Source organism: Carya illinoinensis, chromosome 8 (genome assembly GCF_018687715.1).
Source record: "Carya illinoinensis cultivar Pawnee chromosome 8, C.illinoinensisPawnee_v1, whole genome shotgun sequence".
In the NCBI taxonomy this organism is placed as follows: domain Eukaryota; kingdom Viridiplantae; phylum Streptophyta; class Magnoliopsida; order Fagales; family Juglandaceae; genus Carya; species Carya illinoinensis.
In genome coordinates this window covers 17,932,122-17,955,166 of record NC_056759.1, presented here as the reverse complement: position 1 = coordinate 17,955,166, position 23,045 = coordinate 17,932,122, and the positions used below count along the sequence as shown (strand labels likewise).

General features: G+C 35.7%; 2 protein-coding genes across 2 annotated transcripts; one reads left to right on the top strand and one right to left on the bottom strand.

Moving 5' to 3' along the window:
- Positions 1–4,102: 4,102 nt before the first annotated feature.
- LOC122274481 lies at positions 4,103–4,666 on the top strand. Its single transcript, XM_043083519.1, has one exon. It carries the CDS (start codon positions 4,103–4,105, stop codon positions 4,664–4,666), a length of 564 nt encoding a protein of 187 aa, XP_042939453.1.
- An 11,704-nt stretch (positions 4,667–16,370) lies between these two features.
- On the bottom strand, positions 16,371–23,045 carry LOC122274480 (receptor like protein 27-like). Its single transcript, XM_043083517.1, has 4 exons — positions 22,415–23,045; positions 21,838–22,224; positions 17,529–17,591; positions 16,371–16,537 (listed from the first exon to the last, which is right to left on the bottom strand). Exons 1-4 carry the CDS (start codon positions 23,043–23,045, stop codon positions 16,371–16,373), a joined length of 1,248 nt encoding a protein of 415 aa, XP_042939451.1.

Below are 23,045 nucleotides of genomic sequence, written 5' to 3'. Positions count from 1 at the left end.
TATAAAACTGATTTTGTCATGATTTGAGTAAAAAGATATGAATTATCCATACAATTTGTGACAATTTATTGTTATAAATAATAGTTTTGTAGAGTTGGCTTGAACGTTCTCATAGATAACCAAACATGAAGTAATTAATCATGCTTGAGAATATCATATTGGACCCAAAAGAAGCTATCCTTAAAAGATAATTAAATGAATCAATTCATGGTGTTTGGAATCTATTCATGTACATGAAATTTAATGTTGGAACAATAGTGAAATGTCAATAATTTACTTTAATAGGTATCATGCTGAGTGCACGTTATACGGAATTTGAGACTTAGCATTGTAAAATATATATATGTGGCATTTGCACAATTTTTATAGTCTCTTGTCATTAAAAAAATCATTAACTAATTAATATTTTGGGATGTACTATAGGATGAACTACATATATATATATATATATATATATATATATATCTCTTGATAGGAGAATGTGTTGGGATGGATATTTGAAACGATTTTTGGAACAATGCCATATGCCTTGCGTGTTCTTCACCAATCAAATAAATTGAAACAAAAGCATGAAAGACTACTTCAGATTCCCCTCAAACTTGGTCACCAAGTAATTTGCCTCCCATTGGTTACAAGGAAAGTGAAAAGTTGGTCGGAAAGTAAAGAATAAAGTTTGGCAAATTATTTAAGTTGAGAAATCATATTTATAGTGAGTATGTAAAGTAAAACACATTCCTTCAACGCTTGCATAACTCATGATTGCAGTGGTAAAGCCACGTTAGGGCAGGAGGGGCCATGGCCCCCCTCAAAAAATTTGGAAAAAAAAAATATATATATGTTAAGTTTTTTGATTTAATAAAATAATATTAATTTATCATGTATTGGCCCCTCTTCTAAAAATTATTTTGGCCCCTTCATAAAATTTAATATGATATAAAAATGAATAAATAAAACACATCTCATATAAAATAAAATATATATTTTTATTATAAATAAAATAAAATAAAATCTAATTATAACTAGTAGTATTTCTAACCTCTTTCCATTGTCTATATTGAAAAAGAAATAACTAAAAATTTTGATTTAAATTCAATACTTGATAATTTTATTTGTTTAAAAGAATGCAAGTTACAATTTTAGAGACTTTGTATTTCTTTTGTTTAATATATTTGTATGAATGTCTTTATATTATTTCAATGATATATTGTTTTTAACATATCAAATACTTTTTTAATACATAAGTTGTATTAAATGTATTTTATTTGTATTGTAAATCTTCTTATTAGATTATTATATATCGTAAATAAAATTATATAAAATTAGAAAAAAAATATTTTATACATATTGTTCTAGTTTTGTTTGGGCCCCTCTAAAATAAATTCTTGGCTCCGCCACTACATGATTGTATCTAATATTTCACATTTCAAATAGGATACTAGAGTAATGTTAGTTATAGTCATGAGTTGTATAAGTACTACACACTCATTTCGAGATAGAGTAGAGTTCATCATTAAAAATTAAATTTTTCATGTGAATTACATTTTTTTTTAAATGAACGCTTGCATATACTATTATTGCAAATATCATTTCTTTTTTAAATTTAGCCTCATGATCAAACTTGAGTTCATTTTGGTTTGTTTATTAAATAAATTTTTTATGAATATAAAGTACTTATGATCGATTGCCAAACTTTCTGACTCGTTTAAAACTTGATTTGATTAACATAAATTTGTACAACTTATATTCATTATTTTTTATGGTATTATTATTAATTTTACATTGAGAATACTCAGTTATTTAAAAAGATAATAGAAAATATATTTTTTATATGATATATGTGTTAACGTCGTGTTTCGTACGCCTTTGGACCGAGTTCTCAATAACTTGGATCTTTGATCTTGAGCTTGCAAACACAGAGGAAACATCTCGAGACGGTTGTCGTGGTTATGAAAAATGAACAAGCTTTGAACAATAAATAACAAATGAACAAGCTGCTTTGATCTGATCATTTGAAAAATGAATGAGCTGCTTATGAACATAAACTATAATTTGGTAATAAGTTTGTGCTTGACTTTTGAGTAAAACTAAACAAACATGAATTTGGTCACTCATTACTCGTTTGAACTTGACTCGTGATTTACACTGCTAGGTGCACTTATTTTGTTTTGAACAATTCCTTGCATTTCTGGCCTTTCACTTCCACTTTAAAACTTTAACATTGTAACTTTAAAACTAATAATAAAAAACATTAACATTGTAACTTTGGAATAATAATAATGATAACTACAAGAAAGAATGAAGTTTAGGATCATTTAACTTTTTTGTTAAAACATCTAATATATATAAAGAAATTTCATTTTGCACCTTCAAATTACTATCTTTTTTTTTTTTTTTTAAGTTGTACTAAAAACCTATCCAAACTTTTTATTTGCACCCCATGAAGTTAAACTATAGTTTTTTTTTTTTTTTGGGAGTGAATAGTCTAAAATGTCCTCATTGCAAATGTAAATATTTCATAACTACCCTTAAGTTAGAATAACTTGTTCGTAAAATTAAAAATAAAAATAAAAAAAATAATTATAATAATAAGACATAAGCTATAAATTAAAAATAATAAAAATAGTTCATGAAATGACAATAATAAATAAATAAATAAACAAAAAAGGGGTGACTCTAGGTATGACCATCAATCAAGATTTGCAATAATGCATAGACTCGTGTAATTTCTTATCTCGGAATTGTGGCGCCCTCTACCCTTGGTAGTTCCTTGGCGATGAACCATGGTATTCAAGATGCTAACCAGTACCTGGGGCTTCCTGCTGTAGTTGGGAGATCAAAATATCTCACTTTCAGAGGCATTAAGGAAAGGGTGTGGAGGAAAATGTCAAATTGGAAAAATGTCTTCCTCTCAGCTGCAGGGAAGGAAGTCCTCATCAAAGCAGTCCTTCAAGCTGTTCCTACATATACCATGAGTGTCTTTTTGTTCCCAAAAAGACTATGTTATGAATTAAATGGTCTGCTGGCCAAGTTCTGGTGGGGTAATCAGAAAACTGAAAAAGGCTTGCATTGGGCTAGATGGGACAGATTAGGGCAACCAAAAGATAAAGGGGGATTGGGATTCAGAAATGTGGAAGCATTCAATTTGGCCTTGCTAGCCAAACAAGGGTGGAGAATTCTTACTTACCCTACAAGTCTAGTGGCCCAGATCTTCAAGCAAAAATATTTTAGCAAGTCCTCTTTTTTGGAAGCTAAAGTGGGAAGAAATCCCTCTTTCATCTAGAAAAGTATTTGTAAGGCTTCTGATCTAATAAGGGAAGGTATGAGGTGGAGAGTTGGAAATGGGTTGAGCATAAAGATATGGGAAGACAAATGGCTTAATATTCCCACTAGTTTCAGTGTACAATCTCCAGTATCAAAGTTACAAAGAGAGGCAAAGGTGGTAGAGTTGATAGTGGAAGGGGAAAAAATCTGGAATGAGGCCTTAATTCGAGAGATCTTTGTGGAAACTGAAGTGGAGCAAATTCTCAGCCTTCCATTGAGCAAGATGGGTGGAGAAGATAAGATGGTGTGGGGCCCTTCACAGAAAGGAATTTTCTCGATTAGGAGTGCCTATTTTCTTGAAATGGAAAGAAGAAGAAGGACTAGAGGGGAGTCTTCAACAGAAGCCAATGTAGATCAGAGATGGGGCAAAATTTGGCAACTGAATGTGCCAGAGAAAGTTAAGCTTTTCTTATGGAAAGCAGGGAACAACTATGTGGCCACAAGAAGCAACCTGGTTTTAAAAAAAGTCATGGAAAGTGATCTATGTCCAGTTTGCAAAGTGCATAAGGAGTCTGTCATGCATGCTTTGTGGCAGTGTGTGGCATCCTCTGATGTGTGGACAGAATCAAGTGCTAGAGTTCAGAAATGGAGTATTATGGAAGAGAGCCTAATGGACTTGATTGAGAAGATGGCACAGAACCTAACAACTGAGGAAATGGAAGAAGTAGCAGTGGTAATGTGGAGAATCTGGCTAAGAAGGAACCAGCTCGTTTTTTAAAACAGTTTTATGCCACCTAAGCAACTTATCAATATAGCAAGAGAGCAGCTCAGAGAATTTCAGATGGCCCAAGTTGTGGCAGAACACCCAAATCCTATTAGAGGTCTGATGGGACAAGTTGGATGGGTTAAACCTACTGCAGGGAGTGTGAAAGTCAACTGGGATGCAGCTCTTGATCAAAAAAAAGGAAAAGCTGGTTTTGGGATTGTTATAAGGGATGAAAAGGGAGAGGTTCTCACTGCATGCTGTGATCAGAGACCTCATGTTCAAAATCCAGCAATAGCTGAATGTTTAGCTCTTTGGAAAGCCTTGGAATTGTGTAGAGACCTTGGTTTCTGCCGAGTCTGGTTTGAAGGTGATGCTCAGACAATAGTCAAAGCTGTTAATGAGGAGATGCCAGATTTCCCATGTTATGGAAGCATTGTGTTAGATGTGAAGAAGCTGTTAGAGCAACAGGTGGGGTGGAAGATTCAGTACATACACAGAAGTTCTAATGGAGCTGCACATAGTTTAGCTAAGGAGGCTCTAAAGTTAGACACTGAGGTTATATGGATGGAAGAAACACCAGCTTGTATAGCCGAATGCATAGAGATTGAAAAAAGATGTAACTCTGAAACGATTACTTGATTAATACAAATACTTTTTACTTCAAAAAAAAAAAAAAAAAAAAAGATGCTAACCAGTCGGCTATAGCCCACATTTTCTCAAACAATGTCTACGCCCATAAGCTACGCACACACGAGTTGTAGTGAATCGTAACAAAATTATTAAAGGGGGATTAGTGGAAGACTAACCTATCAATACGATAGATGTACAAATAATGTCTTCATTAATATTACTAACCATAAGTCATTATCATTTCGTCCCAAATATGGTTATAGACCATCTTCAGTTCCTCACTTATATCAACATGTACTTAACCGTAGAAGGTTCATCTCCTAATTATAATAACATTCTGAAATTACAAGATAAACACTAAAGGAGACAGACCTCTATAGCTACTCTTCAAGCTAGGCTAGTCCTTCCTCAGGATATTTCTCCTAGGTTATATCTACATCAAGGTTTACATCTTTGATGAACGAAACCCCAAGTGTGACTACCACAGTGATAGCATTAATAATGAAAAACAATGGCAATAAATATGATAGCATTAATGATGAAAGACAATGGCAACAAATATGCATTTACCAGTTCATGTAAATCAAGCTAAGGACACGAGTATTATTGTTTAACTAATGCATGGCTAGAACTGCTCTCTCTGCTCTTGGAAACAGAACAGGTGAGAGTCTTGCTTTGGAGATCGCTTGTTCATCTTCCTTTGGTGATCGTTCAAAATCTACCATCTTCTTTCTCACAATTAGAGATATGGATATGGATTCTCTCATTCAGCAAACTGAATCACTATCTTGGGGAGATCTCCACCTTTTCCCGGATGAAAATGCTGCAAAGGAAACATCAAAGCTGGCGTTAATAGGAAGAATTGTAGCAACAAGGCCTTTAAACAAAACTTCACTTCATGCAACTTTCAAAGCTGCTTGGAGTTTTCTCAAGAAATTCTACAGCGAAGATTTGGAGGTTAACAAGTTTCTTTTCACTTTCCAATCAGCTAGAGACAAGCAAAGAATTCTGAATCAAGCCCCATGGAACTTTAAGGGTCGTCTGTTAATCCTAAAAGAATGGCCAGCGGGCTCAACCTGGCAAGAGATAAGTCTTAATTCAGCAGCTTTTTACGTACAAGTTCATGGACTTCCTCTTGACTACACTACTATAATGAATGCACAAAAGATTGGAGAAGCACTGGGAACCCTTATGGACATAGATGTCGATCCTACTTTTGGTATCACATGCAAAAAGTTTGTTAGAATTAAGGTTGAAATCGACATCAACAAACCCCTAATACAAGGTTTCTGGTCTTAGAGGGACTATCATATTGACGACTCAATGACTTTTGCTATGCATGTGGTAGATTGGGACACTCTCAGTTTTTTTGCCAGTTTTTAAAAGTCATTCCTGATCCACTCCACTACGGTCCATGGCTTAGGGCTGAATATCTAAATCCAAGAAATGTTACCCCACCGAACCAAGGAACATGCATTTTCTCATCATCTATCCTCTCAGAAACACTGCCTGAAAACAGAATTTACCTTGAAAGTTCAAGATCTAATGCAGTTGTTGAGATCAAAAGTATGAAGGATTTTCCTTCCTCTGTTATCTACAAGGGACCAGTGGAATACCTCAGCTCAGACCTCTCTTTCAAAGAAAAAGTTTTGGTTTCAAATACCAAATAGATTCTAAGTATGCTGCCGGAGCAAATCGATAAAGGGAAAGGGATTATGATTGATGTTTCTAGTAAGTCTCCGCTCATAACAGAGAAACTCTCACAGACGGAACAAAACTCAAGGTCCATTCGAATTCCTACTAGGGTTTCATCCCCAAGAGAGTTATTAACTAGCAGCGTGCCACTGGGATTTACTACAAAAATTCAAGAAATTGAGCTCAACCCTTGCAAAGGAAACCGTGAAGATATAGTTATGCAAAAGGAAAGTTTTACCTGGAAGAATAAATCAGACTTCAAGGAACATCACGGTGGCATTACCAGTCACGATGGCTCTCATCTCCAGAAACTAGCAAGCGGCTCCTCCATGTGCACGTCGTTCCCTATTCCGACTCAGTCTACAGTAGATCATAAAGTCTCTCCACCAACCAACCGGTCCACCATTACTCATGGAGTAATTTCTTCCCCATCAAAGAGCTGCGCATCAATCAACCCATCGAATCAAGCCCACTATCCACTGACAGAACAGTAACTCCTCTACAGTAATTTGATGCAATCGGCTCTGCAAATCTTCACTTATCCATCTGCGTTGAATCCGAAAGGATGGACAGAAACTTGGAAGAAGTTACACGCATCGGCTCTGTCTTTAAAAGCTCACAGCTCACAACGGGCTTGGCCCTTTTTAATACAAAGTTCGGCCCAAGCAAGTGTACCACCTCTAGCTGGCCCGTTTCTCCCTCAGCCCCTCATGGAATCCCAGATGGACCAACATCATCAAGTGCCGAAGGAACATGCAGTTAACTCGAAAAATAAAAAAGAGGTGCTCTCCTTTTCTCAAGTCAATCTTTTTTCTTTTCCTAACCTTTTTGAATGGCCCATTATCAATACCCAACATGAGAAGCCACCGGACAAGCATCTAGAAAAGCCATCTCCAAGCTCACTGAAAAGAAACAAATCTTTGGCTAGTGAAGAGGAACAGTTTATCCAAAGCAAAGTGCCAAAAATTACCCAAGATCACAAAAAGGAACAGACTGAGGGAACAGATATCAGTATGGAAGACAATGAACTAGCTCAAATGCTCCTGTCAATGCAAGAGAAAACTGTGGGGAAAATCAAAAAGAAAAAGGACTGCATCAAAAATAAGCCATACACCCGAGCTTCTTCTAAGTTGGCGATGGTTGCAAAAAAATTATCTGGTGAAAAGGTGGGGGCTTCGGGCCACCTCTAGACCCATGAAGACACTAGTCTGGAATTGTCGGGGATTGGCTCGTCCCAAGGCAATCAGAAGTATAAGAGCCAATATTAGGAAATATAATCCGGATATTATCTTTTTGTTGGAAACCATGGTACCTGATATACACACCCATAGTATAGTTACTAGTTTAGGTTTCCATAATTTTGTCAACTACCCCCCCTTAGGGAAAAATGGAGGACTTTTGTTGATATGGAGACCGGGTATAGATATTGAACCGGTGCATGTGAATACTAATGCTATCTCTATTTTGGTTTATTCTGATTCTTTTCACTATCCTTGGTTAGCAACTTATGTCTACGCTCCGGCACAATGGTAACAAAAAGCACAATTTTGGAACTCTCTAAACACAATTCATAATTCTCACTCGGGTGCTTGGCTTTGCATTAGGGATTTTAATGATCTAGTTAATCAATCAGAAAAATTTGGGGGGTGCCCTGTAAATTCAAGCTCAATGGGTGGACTAAAAACTATGATGAATAAGCATGGATTAGTAGACATGGGGTACTCGGGTTCAAATTTCACTTGGACGAACAATCGACAAGGAAAAGCTCTCATAAGAGAAAGGCTTGATAGAGGAATAGCGAACACTAAATGGAGATTACTTTTTCCTGACGCTACAATCCAACATCTCGTCTCAAGGGCATTAGACCATCACCCCCTTTTATTGAATACAGTAAGAGCACAAAAAAGAGCCTTATCGTTCAAGTTTAAAGAATTCTGGACTAAAGAACCAATCATAGGCACAATCATCCAAGAAGCATGGGGAAAGCAAGTTCGTGGCAATCCATCATTCATTTTATGCAGCAAAATTAAAACCACAAAAGTAGCACTTAAACTATGGAACAAGGTACATTTTGGGAGAATTCAAGAAAACATCAAGCAATTAGAATCAGAAATCACTCATCTTCAAAGTTCTCAACCGAACCCCAGAAGCCTTCAGAAAGAGAATCAATTGAACATCCAACTTCAAGATCAATTGAGACACAAAGAAACATTGTGGCGCCAGAAGTCAAGAATCAATTGGCTAACAACATCGGACCTTAACACAAAGTTCTATCATCTCTCAACAACAATCCGAAGAAGAAGCAATGGAATCGATTCTATAAAGATTGGCCCAGGTAATTGGACTATGAATCAAGATGAAATTGAATTAATTTTTCTAGAACATTTCAGGTCCATCTACACTTCAACGAAGCCTGAAATTCCAAATGAGCTAGAAGATCTATTTCAAAGGCAAATATCTGAACAGGAAAATGGTTGTCTAACGAAAGTGCCAGAAGAAGCGGAGATCTATGAGGCACTAAAACAAATCTCAAACTGCAAAGCTCCAGGCCCAGATGGTATGACGGCTCTTTTTTACAAGCATTACTGGAATATAGTCAAAAAAGAAGTTCTTGCTGCAGTACAAAATTTCTTCAGAAGTGGAAAGCTCTTGAGACAAATAAACCACACAAATATAGCATTGATTCCGAAAGTGCCAAATCTGAGCTCACCAAAAAATTTCCGGCCAATCAGCTTGACTAATGTTATATACAAGCTCATCACAAAGATTCTAGCTAACCGATTGAAGAAAACGCTCCCAAGTATTATCTCTCCTTTTCAAACGGCTTTCGTTCCAAGTCGAAATATAAAGGAAAATTCAATCATCGCTCATGAGTTGTTTCATCATCTCAAAAAACTGAAAGGAAAGAAGGGTCAAATGGCAATCAAACTAGACATGGAGAAAGCATTCGACTTTATAGAATGGGATTTCTTGTTTGCAGTAATGAAAGCCTTGGGATACAGTAACAAGTGGATCAATCTTGTCAGAGAGTGTATAACAACGGCAACCTTCTCGGTAATTATAAACGGCTCCCGTTGAGGTCTTTTCAAAGCTGAAAGAGGAGTCAGACAAGGTGATCCAATCTCACCTTTCCTATTCATTCTATGCACTGAAGTCCTATCAAGATTAATTGCTAGATCAGAAGCTATGGGAACCATGAAAGGACTCAAATTAAGCAGAAATTGTCCGTCAATCTCACATCTTCTATTCGCAGATGATCTTATCATTTTTGGAATAGCTGAAGAAACCGTAGCAAGGAATATAAGCAGAAATCTAGATAAGTACCAGGAATGGTCAGGCCAACGAATCAACAAAGAAAAATCATCAATCTACATTACAGGTAATACAAATCAAGCAGTAAGGAGGGCTATAATTGAGCAACTGGAATACAGATAAACAAATCCCAAAATGAAATATCTCGATATCCAAACCTCCTTCGGAAGATCCAAGAAAGAAAGCTAGCTGTTGGATAACATAAATTCCAAACTAGAAGGATGGAGATCAAAGTTACTTTCACAAGCAGGAAGAACGATGCTAATTCGAACAGTGGCTAGCACCATACCCACATACCAAATGTCGACCCATCTTCTACCAAAATCAGTGTGTAAGTCAACGAATACGAGCTTCAAAAATTTTTGGTGGGGCACAAAGAAGGATCAGAAGCACAAGCTTTATCTAAAATCGTGGAAGTCGATCTGTCAACCAAAAAAGGAAGGTGGCTTAGGATTGAGATTGATGGAAAATATGAACATGGCACTACTAGCCAAGACAGGATGGGAAATAAGCCAAGCAAACACCAATATATGGCACTCGCTCCTTACAACAAAATATCTGAAGACAAACACTTTCTGGCAGGTAACCCATCCCTTGAAAATTTCAAACCGAATCTGCTAAGTCATATTACGGTTTTATCTCCATCACTCAAAGTTTCAGATTTCATCATCCAAGAATCTCACTATTGGAACCTGCCAAAAATGAAACAATTCTTCAGCCACGAAAGCATCAAAGAAATCTTGAACATACCACTTCCTAGCACAAGATTAAGAGAGGACTGCCGCATATGGGTCAAAAACCACAACGGGAAATTCTCAGTCAAAACAGCTTATCATCTGGAAGCAAAAAGAGTCAATGACATCCAAGTAAGCACCTCAAACATGGATAATATTGCTTTTGAGAAGATTTGGAAGTTAAAAATTCACGATCGCCATAAGCTCCTTCTGTGAAAAATTTTCTGGGATATATTACCCACGAGAGGAATTCTGAAGAGATTCTTATCATTCATGCCATCTCTCCTTTGTCTTTTATGCAATGAGCAAGAAGAAACTTTGTTCCATCTCTTTATAGAGTGCCCAATCTCAAGAATCTTGTGGAGACAAAGTAGATGGCCTTTAAATCTTTCCTCAGTGGTCACCAACACCATTCAGGACTGGATTACTCTAATTCTCAATCCAAATTAGAAGCTGGGACTAAACCCCCAAGATGTTCACCCTTTTCAAAATTTTGCGGCTCTAATAATGGATTTTACGTGGCGGATGAGAAACGAGGCAGTCCATAATCAGATAGTCATACCACTGCAAAAAGCAAAGAACTACTTAATTCCTCCTATCAAGAAAATCTAAAGGCCTGGGAAATGAAGAGTACTCATCAGATCAGCCAACCTTGGGAGCAGCCTGAACCAATGTCATAAGTATCTCTTTTGACACTGCAGTTAGGAACTCTTCTTCATGGGCTTCAGCGATAAGCCAAGACTCACAAGGGAAAGTATTGGAAGTATGGGCAGAAAAAGTAAGAACATCAATTCCAGTAGTAGCTGAAGCACTTGCAGCCAAACTTGCTATTAATAGAGCAAATGTCTCCCAGTTCCCAAAAATCTCTTTCGAATGAGACTCTCTCATTTTTATATCATCCATCCAAGGAAAATCCTCTCACTGGCAAATATCTCCTATTCTGGATGATATCGTTTTTCTGTTAGATCTACACCAAGGATGGTCCTTTAAAAAAATCAATCAATCTCAAAATCGATTTGCGCATTTTGTGACGCAATGGGCAGCAACCAATGGTATTGTTGGTCGCATTCTAGTAGCTATTTTACCTTCCAATATTGTAACTATAGATAGTGGCAAAGACCCTCCTGTTTCTTCTTCAGTTCTTTAATATATATGCAAGCTTGATTAGAAAAAAAAAAAAATCAAGCTAAGGACACATATTTTTCTTATTGCAAGGAATCATCCTCTAGGCAAAACACATATATTCCTAGGCATATCAAGGAATCACCCTCTAAGCAAATCACATGTATACATAGGCATGGTGAGGAATCACCCTCTTAAGCAAAACACATATATTAACAAGTACTCATCACAATATTATCAATGGGGAATCTCTATATCTAACCAATATGTGAACTCATTCACCAAACACCGATAGAAAATCACTCCACCAGTCTGACACGGGAAATCTCTCTACCCAATCTACATGTGGAACACCTCCATTGTAATACCTCTAGACTCCACTTGGGATTTGGCAGTGACTTGGAGCGTCGGGACATGCAACACTAAATTACATACCCTCGTACATGGTAGTTAATATGCATTCTAGCAATATGAAGTAGTCGCAACCGAATAATTCATTTCATAAAATGTTATACTAGAAGAAACTAATACCCCAACTTCATTTATAACATTAAATCATACTTTATAGTAATTGGAGTGTCAAACTCCTTGTTACATTTTATCATAACAAGTATTGCCTTCAAAGGTTGTAACACCCTGCCTAATTAACCATTAGAATTAGTTCCTATGCACTCTTAGATTAAGTTTATAATTTTGGGCATAAAATATTTTATTATTAAGAATAGTTAGATTATTAAGACAATGACATTTAGTGTCATTGATTATTAAGCTTGGAGGATTTGAGAAGCAAGCCCATTAGTAACCTTAGTAAGGCCCTTAGAACTTTAGAGTGTGAATGGACCAAGCTTTTGAAACCTTGGACCAAGCCTCTTAAGGAGTGCTAGTCTTGGTAGGCTAAGGGTTGGCCCAAGTTTGAGGTAGAAGGCCTTTAAGGTCCAACTTAGTGTAAATTTGACCCATGGGCCCAATTAGGTCAAAGTGAGCTTTTCAGGACCCATCTTTGTGAATCTTGGGGCCTCTCATAATATCTCAAAATCTGAAAATAAAGGCCTCCCATCAACCCATATCCAAAGCCCATAAAACTTCCACTCACACTCATGGCCCTTTTAAGCCCAACAAGGCCCAAAGCCTTGTTTTGATTCTCTTCACTCTTCAAATTCAAGCCCAATGCACCATACTATGGGTTTCCTCAAGCCCATACCTTACCTTAAGTAAATCTTTAAACCACACTAAGTCTTTAAAATTGGTTAAGACCATTAATTAACTTATCCATGATTAGTGATCTTTAAACCTTGTTTTTTAACTTAATTTTGTTTCTTAATCTTTATAATCTTTTCGATATGAAATTTTCTTGTTCCATTATTTAAATACCTCATTCTTAGTCTATATTATAACCCTAGATAATCCTTGACACGTCATTAAGAAAAATGACATAGCAAACCCCAAACTACACCAATCGGCACACTTGAGTGCCCTTTGTGTGCATGGACAATTTTGCCCTTATGCCCAATCTTTTTGTACCTTATTCTTAAGGGTAATATGGTCCTTAAACATCTCATGAGATCCCTTTAAACCCATATCAAGCCTTGGACGAGTTTAGTTTCAAGAACTAAACTAAAAGACCAAACCGATTGCACCTTGAGTGCTAGTTGGATGGAAACTAAGTTGGTTGAGTTTCAAATTCCCATCTGCCCTTGGATGAGCCACCACCCTACGCCACCTCCTTCATCACCCAATATTTAAGATGTCTTCAAGGTCATCATGAGCTTTGGACTCATTCTTTTCAGCCAAAGAAACACAAAACTGAAATCTGCCCAAGAAAACCACCATTGAACCCATTTGCTTGTGTATGATGATTTTGTGTTTTTCCTTCTTGTTTTTCTGCACCACGTCCAGACCATCTTTTCCTAGGCTCATGTAGTACCTGACTTGATGAATTCATGGTGGTTTTAGGCCACTATTCCCCCTGTACAAGGTGACACAAGATGATGAAGCAAATCTGGAAAATTCAGCTTCTTACACCACCACCCAAACCAATCAATCCCCAAGGACTTAGGCCAACGTCCCCTCCCCTTTGGCTGCCTATAAAAATCCCCTCCACTCCCTAATTTCCTCCACACCTCTCCTCAAGCCTTCACTTGAGTCTTGAGAGCATTTCTCCCCCCTAGTGAGCAATAGAGTGAAAACGAGTTAAGTTCTTGAGAGTTCTTGAGTGTTCTTGGTGTTCTTGAGTTGGACCTTGAGTGGGCCACGAAATTTGTGAGTTTTCCTTCCCTAGGTATAATTTTTCATGTAAATTCTTATTTTCAAGTGATAGAATTAATTTTGCTTAATTTTAGATAAGGTTACCATGCTTAATTTAAAACCGGGTTTCATTAAGAATGGTTTAGGAGTTTAAATTTGTTTTAATGGAAATTCTGGTTATGATAAGTCTTAGAATGTTATGATATGATTTATTAATGTCTTAGAATGATCATGGAAGGTTTAATCTTGAAATTAGAAGCATGCTATGATAAGTTTTGATTCTACCGTGTGTTGATCATCAAGCATGCATGATTTTTAGTTAAGCTATGATTAAGGCATGAAGTTTTTATATATTCACCTAGGGTTGATCATTAAGCATCTAGAAAGTCTTGTGATTGGGATAAGAATAAAAATACATGTTTTTGGTGAATTTAGAAAACATGCCTTTATGATTTAGGTTAAGAGCATCATGCTTGATTAATGAAGGATTAATAAAGATTAAGGCTTTTAGCAATGATTAAGTGATGGGATGAAACTATTCACCCAAGAATTTGTTTCTACCATATCATTAAGGACTATAGCAATTATTTGTGATTAATGAAATTGGCTCAAGCATGCATTCATAGGGATCAATAGTTGAGAACACACTTAGGCATCAATTAGAGAACATGCCTCGGTTAGTGTGAAATTAAGCTAGTTTCACTTTGAATTTTACACTTCCAAAGGTATATATGGTTTTAGAATATGAAAAATATAAGATCCATAAAATTTGGTTAAATTTGGGGTTCATTTGTAAATAGTGAAAAGTTTAGGGCCTTAGTGGCAATTTATGAAAGTTTAGGCGTATTTTTGTAAATATCCATTTGTGAAGAATTTTTATGAAATATTTCCGTAGTAGTATAAATCTTAACTTAGTACGAATTTTATTTCAGCCGCTACGACCTTTCAAAGTCATGAAGTTTGTAAGTTGACCTCTAACTTACACGTTGATGAATTATTTATGATTTATTGATAAATGCCACATTCATGTTATAAATGTTATTTTGAACATAAAATATCATGTTATATGATGTATCGAGTGCATACTTACATGACATGTGATATTTTCACCATTTTTAGCATTTTCTATATAAATATCATTTTCGCATGAAAGCTTGCTACATAAGCACATGTCATGAACTACATTTTTCAAGTATAGCATGAAAATAATTTTTGTCACGACCCTAAAGGCTAGGATGGGAAATCATCCTAGTATAACTTCTTTGCCCACTCTGGAGTGATTAAGAATTGAGTGGTAACCCCTGGGTTGATGAAGAACAATCAAAGGATTTCGAGTGGATTCATTTTAAATAACATCGAAGTGAAGTCATATGTTATGACACCTAAGGCTAGTGGGTGTACATGCTATGATGTCATGTTATATTACCAATGCATTGAGAATGAGTTTGCAGACAACATAGTTTCAATGTAAGTTGTACGATGGTCACCGACAGGTACTCACAGTGCATATAGGGAACTGTGACTGATTTGCCCGCCTATGGGTAATTCAAAGATGATCTCCTTTTTTGACAATCTATCCTAGCAAAATGTTTGGATAACCAGTCCATTCCTAATATAATGTTGAAACCTAGTTGGTTGAATACGATCAAGTCTGCTTCCATCAATCTCCCTCTTAGGGTTAATGGACAATTTTTCAATAATGGAGTACAGGTGATTGTGCTTCCATCAGGGATTGACACTACCAAAGCTTGAGGTAACATCTGAGTTGATAGGTTACATGCAAGTGCAAATGCCATAGACACAAAAGATTTCAGAGCGCTGGAGTCAAACAAAGCGCACGCCGTAAATTCATATAACGCTATTTTACCTAAGGTGTAATCAACTACTAGGTAGTAGGCAACAATTAATAAAAGCTAGTTTCTTAAGAGGGGTATTTAAGGAAAAATACTAGTGATGACTCCAGTTTCTTCATCTTTGAGAATTTCCTCTCTTTTCTCTCCTATAGTGATGGCATACACACGGGCTTGGACAGGTTGCCTCTAATTGAGCCGATTGCTATGAGCATTCCTTCCACCTTGTGTATTCTGCGAACACTCCTAAATCATGTGTCCTGACATACCGCAATGGAAACACACTCCTAAGCCTACCCGACATTCAGCACTGTGGTTCTTTCCACACTGCTTACAAGTGGCAGGTAGCGTTGGCACAATGCCCTTGCTCTTACTGGCTCTTTGTATAATACTTCTCTTTGCATTATTTCCTCCTATGGAGAAGAAAAAAGTCCTCTTTTGCTCAAGGTTAATATGGGTTGCCACACTACGTTACTCTGCTTCTATTATTGCAACCACGTTAATCAATTTTGGAAGTTGTTGATACGGAATCCAGCCACATAATTTAGAATTCAGGATTGAAGGCCTCCTTGGAACTTTTGGGCTTGCATCTTTTTAGTAGCTATCAGATGTGGGGTGAACCTTCCTAACTCCATGAGTTTTGCTGCGTACTACTCCATTGAAAGATTGCCTTGTACCAGAGTGGCAAACTTGAACTTTCAAGGTCTTCATTGACCCTGGGAAGAATTGGTTTTCAAATTCCTCCTTGAACCTATCCTAGGTCAAAGCAGCAATATTGTCCAATTCCCTTATCAGCAGTTCCCTCCTAGTATCCCAGAAGATACTGGCCTCTCCCTGAAGTAGATGCCTTGTGTACTGTACTTTTTGCTCCTCTGTACAGCCGTTGAGATCTAGAACCCACTTGTTGGCCTTCATGGGTCCTTCTGTTTCCATAAAATTAGGGTATCGGTATATCAAAAATTTATCATATGAATACCCTCGATTTCCTTCCTTTAAGCTTGCTAGCATTGTTTGTTTTGCCTCTAGATTATCTCTTGCTACTATTTCATGGTTTTTGTCATTTGAAAAATTGCATTCACCAAGTCACATCCTCCACCCAAACAGTGTTCCTGATCCTTACTATCATTGGATCCTTCAGGGTTTCTTTCTCTTCTTTCACATGCCATGTTGCTTCAGTTCTCCAAGTCCTATTAGGCACGTGTATCAGCTATAAGATTCAAACCTATCCAATCTAAAGATTAAGGACATGTGGGTTTACATAGAGACATAATCACTCTAATACCACCCTATGATGCCCCCAACTTCTGCTTGAGATGAAACAGAGACTTAGAGCACCAGGGGTATGTCACAAGTGGAGGTTGGGGGCATCACAAAGGTATTTTACTAACGAGGAAATCATTAAAGCATATTTCTAATCTCTACTATTGACTATGAGTAATTTTCAAGTAAATCATGATTAGCTTCAGTCTCTTCTCCAGGTCGAGCTCACCCTCAAACTTCCTTTTCCAAATAACCTTAATTATCATCTTGGCTAGCTATTTCTAGTTCTGCTAAAATTCTATCATTCTGAGGGAAATGGTAGTGAAAACTATCATAATGAGATTTCAAAAAATCTCAACAAGTTAAAGAAAAAACATACATAGAGATAACATAAGCATGTATAAGGTAAACCATGAGTATGAATGCATGAACATATATTTTGCCTAAAAACACATTTTTGTCCCATCTGTATTCTTCCTTTTTCAAAAACACTGAACTTGTAACCATGTAACAAAGTAACAATATAACCATATAAAAAAGTGTCATTTCTTATTAATCTCTTGTAATTTTTTCAATATAACAATGTGGGTGGATACCTCACAGCTCCCCTAAACACTATGGTCTCCCTGCTAGTTACCACATCACATTACCAACCTTCTTGATCTGGTGTGAGTATGCTAGAGTCCAAATGACGTAGCAGTTCGCAATTCACCTTCACTGCATTTACAATATGATACAGTCATTTGCAATTTGCCTTGACTGTATTTTCAATATGTTGCACCCACTAGCATTAGGTGCTACTTAACTCCGAAATCCTTAAAAAAAAATCCATTGGAAGTCTGTTGACTGTACTTCATCAATCCAAGGGTTACCACTCCAATTTAAGCACTCCAAAGTGGACAAAGGAGCTCCACTAAGATATTCTCTCATCCTAGCATTGGGTCATCACAAAACTATTTCTTTTAATGCAAAACCCAAAAACATGTGATATGTGACTATAACTTTAACACAAGAATATCATATCCGTATGTCATATGCAAAGAGTGCATCACGTATATACTGGTTTTAAGAATTTGAGAATCGATACCAGACAGATTTTGTGATGCCCCCTGCGCCTGTTTGGGATTGGATTGTGACTAAAGTATTGGGACATATAACTCAAGGCTACAACCCCTCATACTTGACAGATAAGATGCAATGCCCCTATTAATATAGAAGTATGCAGTAATTCACAACGAAAAAGTTCTTTTACTACATAGGTATGGTGGTAATGTAATAATCATGGTACCGAAGTGTATTATCCTAAAAGTTTAGATTTTATTAAAACTTCCCAAAATAAAGTTGTTTTCGAAAGAACTCCCAAAACAATGGACCATTAAACTATTTTCACAAAAAGACACTTTCTTTTCCTCCATTGACTCCATGATCCCTTTTCAAAATACAATCTTGCAAGGACATCCTTAATTGGCCTAATCCTTGTTCAAAATCCTTCTTAGATCCTCAAAGAGCTGCAAAACTCTTGGGGTGAACTGGTTGGTGGCATCCAACCTATCTAGTAAGGATGACTCCAATGAACTCTCTTGGCTCTTTGAAGTCTTCTTGACTATCAAGGGAGTTGGCCTCTTGCGCTTCCCCATGTTCATTTTCTTGAAATCATGTAACAATTTCTACTATCTATATTATAGTATAAATATATTATTTTATAATAATTAGCTCATGCTAGTATATTATTGAATTTAACTAATTATATAAGATATAGTTATATAAAATTTTCATGCTATTATACTTTAACTATTATACATTAGTATTACATGTTATTATAAATTTAAATATTAGTTTTTATCCATTGGTTATTATACATTAGTATTACATGATATTAATTATTATGTATTTTAGTGTTTATACATTAGTATTACATGTTATTATATTTATACATCAGTAAATTAGTGTTACATGGTAGTAATATTATAATAGTATGATGTTTACATATACTAAAGTATTATTATATAATAATTAGGTCATACAAGTATAATATTGAGTTTTACTAACTATATAAGATATATTTTATGTGGTTAATATATAGAAAAACACATATATATTTATAAAATATTTATAACATCAGTGGCGGAGTCGGAGGATAAAGTCAGAGTCGAAGTCAGGTCAAAGTCGGTGTAGCTCTACCTCTAACTCCAACTTCGACTTCTCAGAAAAAAAAAAACTCTGACTTGTCGAAGCAGCCAAAGCGGAGTCAAAGTTAAATTTTTAAATTTTTACTCAGTCCTACCCTCCAACACCACTCAAAATTCTGGGCAAATTCTTGATATTTTATTCCATGTGTTTGCATATTAAATAGACAAGAAAAATAACTACTAAACTAAATAGACGAAAATTAAAAAAGAAATGGACAACGGCCCCTTAAACCCACGTACCATAGACCACCATGACCCACTCCATCATGGATTGACCCAGTCAACTTAACTTGATAAATAAAATAATAATACTAAAAGAAAAATTTTATTTATTATTTTATATGCCACACATAATATTTTTTTTTCTCTTATTAAATATGTGGTATATAGATAATGAGTATAAAATTTTAATTAATTTAAAAATAATAAACCCAAAATAATTTAACAATAAAATAAAATAATATAGCATGTAATATATAAAAATAATGAATAGAAAATAAAACATAAAAAAGATAATCCCACAAGTGACCAATTAAGCATCCTACATTTTCCTTTGTATCCCACGTAGCCATTCTGTCCTGTCCATAATAACTTGCTTCTTCTTCTTCTACACCCTTTTTTTTTTTTTTTACAAATAAGCTATTTCATAAATAAACTATGTAGTTACAATGATACAAGATTCAGTAGAATGGGAGTCCCCGGCCCATAATAACTTGCTTGCCCGATATTGTGATAGCCTCATTCTATACAATGTAAAACTAAATAAAAAGGACACAGATGTGCACAATTCCTGAAGTGAATCTTTCGAAATTGATTTAGAGATGATATTAATTAATTTTCTTGAAATTTTCACATAAAATATAATAAATATTTTAATTTTTTTAATTTTTAAAATAATAAAAATATTAAAAAATAATATTTTATTTAATTTTCATCTCAACTCCTCTCATTCAAATAAGCTTGAGTTTTTTGGTAAGGATGCTTCACAGAAAGAGGTGGGTGGGTCGTTCAGCTTCTAAGACTTGGTTTAATTGGTTCATATACAATCTCATCTCACCGGTACCATTCAAACATAAAAACTTTTAATTTCAAAATTTCCATTTAATCATTACTTAATGATTATAATTTTTTCAAACTTTCCAACAAGATATAAAAGAAAAAAAATTCTACTTCTTCAAATCTCAAAACAAAAACTATATTAAAAAAATAATATTTTAACAATATTTTAACTTTATAATATTTTTATTTAACTTTTTATATCTCATTTCTCAAAATCCAGTAAAACATGTTAATTTAAACTATTTTATTACCATTTACAAACTATCCCACTACTATTTACATATTTTATATCCATCTCATCTCATGTGTAACCAAATGAGGCCTAAATCTTTTGCAGTGGTGGGTGGCTTCACAGAGGTGGATGAATTTTTGTTTAAATAAAAATTCTACTTATCATCTTCTACACCATATACCAATATATAATTTGTCATTTTTGTCTTTTTATTTAAACACATATATTTATATGTAAATATATGTGTTTAAATAAAAAGATAAAAATGACAAATTATATATTGGTATATGGTGTAGGAGATTATAAGCATAATTTCTCTTATTTAAAACCGAACTGTGAGTAGAATAAATTAGATCGGTGTGTGGACCTAGAAACAACCGGCTTCCATCTGCATGTGTCATCCATTTTTTAACGAATCGATAGGGAGTTTGAACCTGTCAATGATCTTTGATATTTGAATCTCTACTGGTGATTTCTATTTTCCAATTTTTCCTGATTTAGCAATCTTGATTTTGAGGGTAGTGGGTAATTTTGATGAGAGGCCAAAGCAGGAGAAGAAAGCATATGCATCTATGAAGACTGGGGCACGAGTAGCCACCGCATTATGGCCTGATGCAGTTATTGCTTGAGCTTCATCCTCATCGCCTTCCTTACGGTATTTTCAGATGGAATGGCAGATCCTGCTAGCTATGGGAAACATGAGCGAGACATTGAGCAAGTCAATTTCCCTTCACTCACCCCTTATTACTTTTATCTTTTTCTCAAGTCTTCTGTTCGGTTTAGAGAAAATTGCGGGAGTGGTTCTCTTTCCCAATTTAATGAATTGAGTAACAAAGGTGTTGTGAAACATTAATGAATTTCATAACTTGTTTTTATAGCTTTTTTAGGTGTTTTTGTTGTAGGGGTATGAGTGCATATGAGTCTTACTGTTTTAATATCTGTGAATGGAAGAGGTACAGACAAGGACCAGCAGAGTACAGTAGTAGTAACTCAAGATGAAGATGAAATTCGATTCTCCATATTACCAGACTACTGCTCTTTATCATATCTTAGATATGTGTTTGAAATTCTCTCCTTGTATACAGAACATAAGGGTAATGATTCCTGTAATTGGAACGAAAATAGTAAAATACATCAGAGCAGGGCATCTTTTCTTTACTGCCATAAATCTCTATGGTTAATTGTCTTTCACAACACTTATTTTATTGGGAGCATGGGTGCAAATACAACAAATTCTTTTCAGTACAAACATTCTATCCATGGCCCTTTCCTATAACATCTAAAAGAGGGGAAAAAAAAAAACAAAAAAGAAAAGAAAAGAAAAAGTAAAGCCACAATAATAGTACGTACTACAGACATTTTGCATGGAATTATTTATTTATTATGGAAACATGCATGTAGGATTATATTTAATTTATACGACCCCTCCAATTCACCCTTCTACGTGTCGGCTGCCCAATTGCAAACGTCTTTATAAACCAACCATACTTCTTTGTGATTATGATTTGCCCAAACACTGCTCCAAACATGAATCCACATCCGTATCCCATCGCGACTACTTTCCAACTAAATTCAAATGAGAACTTTGAGTTGTGGCTTAAAGATGGAGGCGGTGAGTCCTCAGGATTCTCACATTTTTTTGACAAATGGCTTCCACATAATTCAGGATTCTCACTGAACGAATTGTTGTTGAATGTGTCAAATTGCTTCCCATGTGGTATAGGTCCTGTCAAGTGATTATGGGAGACATTAAAGTGTGAAAGGAAAGTGAGTTCTGTTAACTGAGGAGGGATCACACCAGACAACTTGCTTTGTGACAAATCCAATGATTCTAGCCCCGTCAAGTTTGCCAATGGAATTGGGATAGGACCTGTGAGAAAGCTGTGAGAAAGGTTTAGCAAATTAAGTTCTTTTAAATGTCCCACCACTTCTGGAATTTCTCCTTCCAATCTGTTGCTCGAGAGATCAATAGCTATGAAGAAATTTGGGACTCTCTCATTCCATCTCTATGCCTTTGTTGATCATTTCCATTGATAAAATGTACGAATCATACATCGTACCTCCTATAGGTGACTTTTGAGCTCTTTCTTCTTCCATGTACTCTATGTGCACTGTATCAACGATCTGCATGGCTTTCCAATTTTGGAAGTATTCATGTGGAAGTTTACCAGTAATGTCATTATTTGAGAAGTCAATGATGCGCAAGTTCGGAGAATTGAAAGAATGTCCCATTGAACCAAAGAATTCATTAGATCTCAAAATAAGAATCCTCAACTCTGGAAGAATGCCCAACCAGAAGGGGAAAATATCATGTATCTGATTGTTACCAAGATTAAGAACTTCAAGCTTGGTACAATTGGCTAATGATCTAGGTATACGCCCTTGTAATTGATTTTGGCTTAAATCAATCATCCTCAATTCTTTTCCTTCCCCGAAGATCTGAGGAATGGTTCCATGAAAATTATTGTTGTGTACATCCACAATTGTGAGAGAATCACTCAAGTTGCCTAAGCACTGTGGAAGAGGACCACTCAAGTTGTTGCTTGCCAAATTGAGAATAGCTATTGAACTTAGATTGCAAATCAAATGTGGAATTTCTCCAGCCAGTGTGTTGTCTGAGATCGTATAGAAAGAAATGGAAGGTGGTCGAACTGGGAGCGGCCCTTGAAGCATGTTAGAATCAAGGCGCAT

Coding starts and splice junctions, on each gene's coding strand:
- LOC122274481 (XM_043083519.1), top strand. CDS start 4,103: ATGGCCCAAGTTGTGGCAGAACACCCAAATCCTATTAGAGGTCTGATG.
- LOC122274480 (XM_043083517.1), bottom strand. CDS start 23,045: ATGCGCCTTGATTCTAACATGCTTCAAGGGCCGCTCCCAGTTCGACCA. Junction 22,225..22,414: donor TCAAAAGTCACCTATAGGAG/GTACGATGTATG, acceptor GCTTTCTCACAG/GTCCTATCCCAATTCCATTG. Junction 16,538..17,528: donor ACTCACACCAGATCAAGAAG/GTTGGTAATGTG, acceptor TTATGGAAACAG/AAGGACCCATGAAGGCCAAC.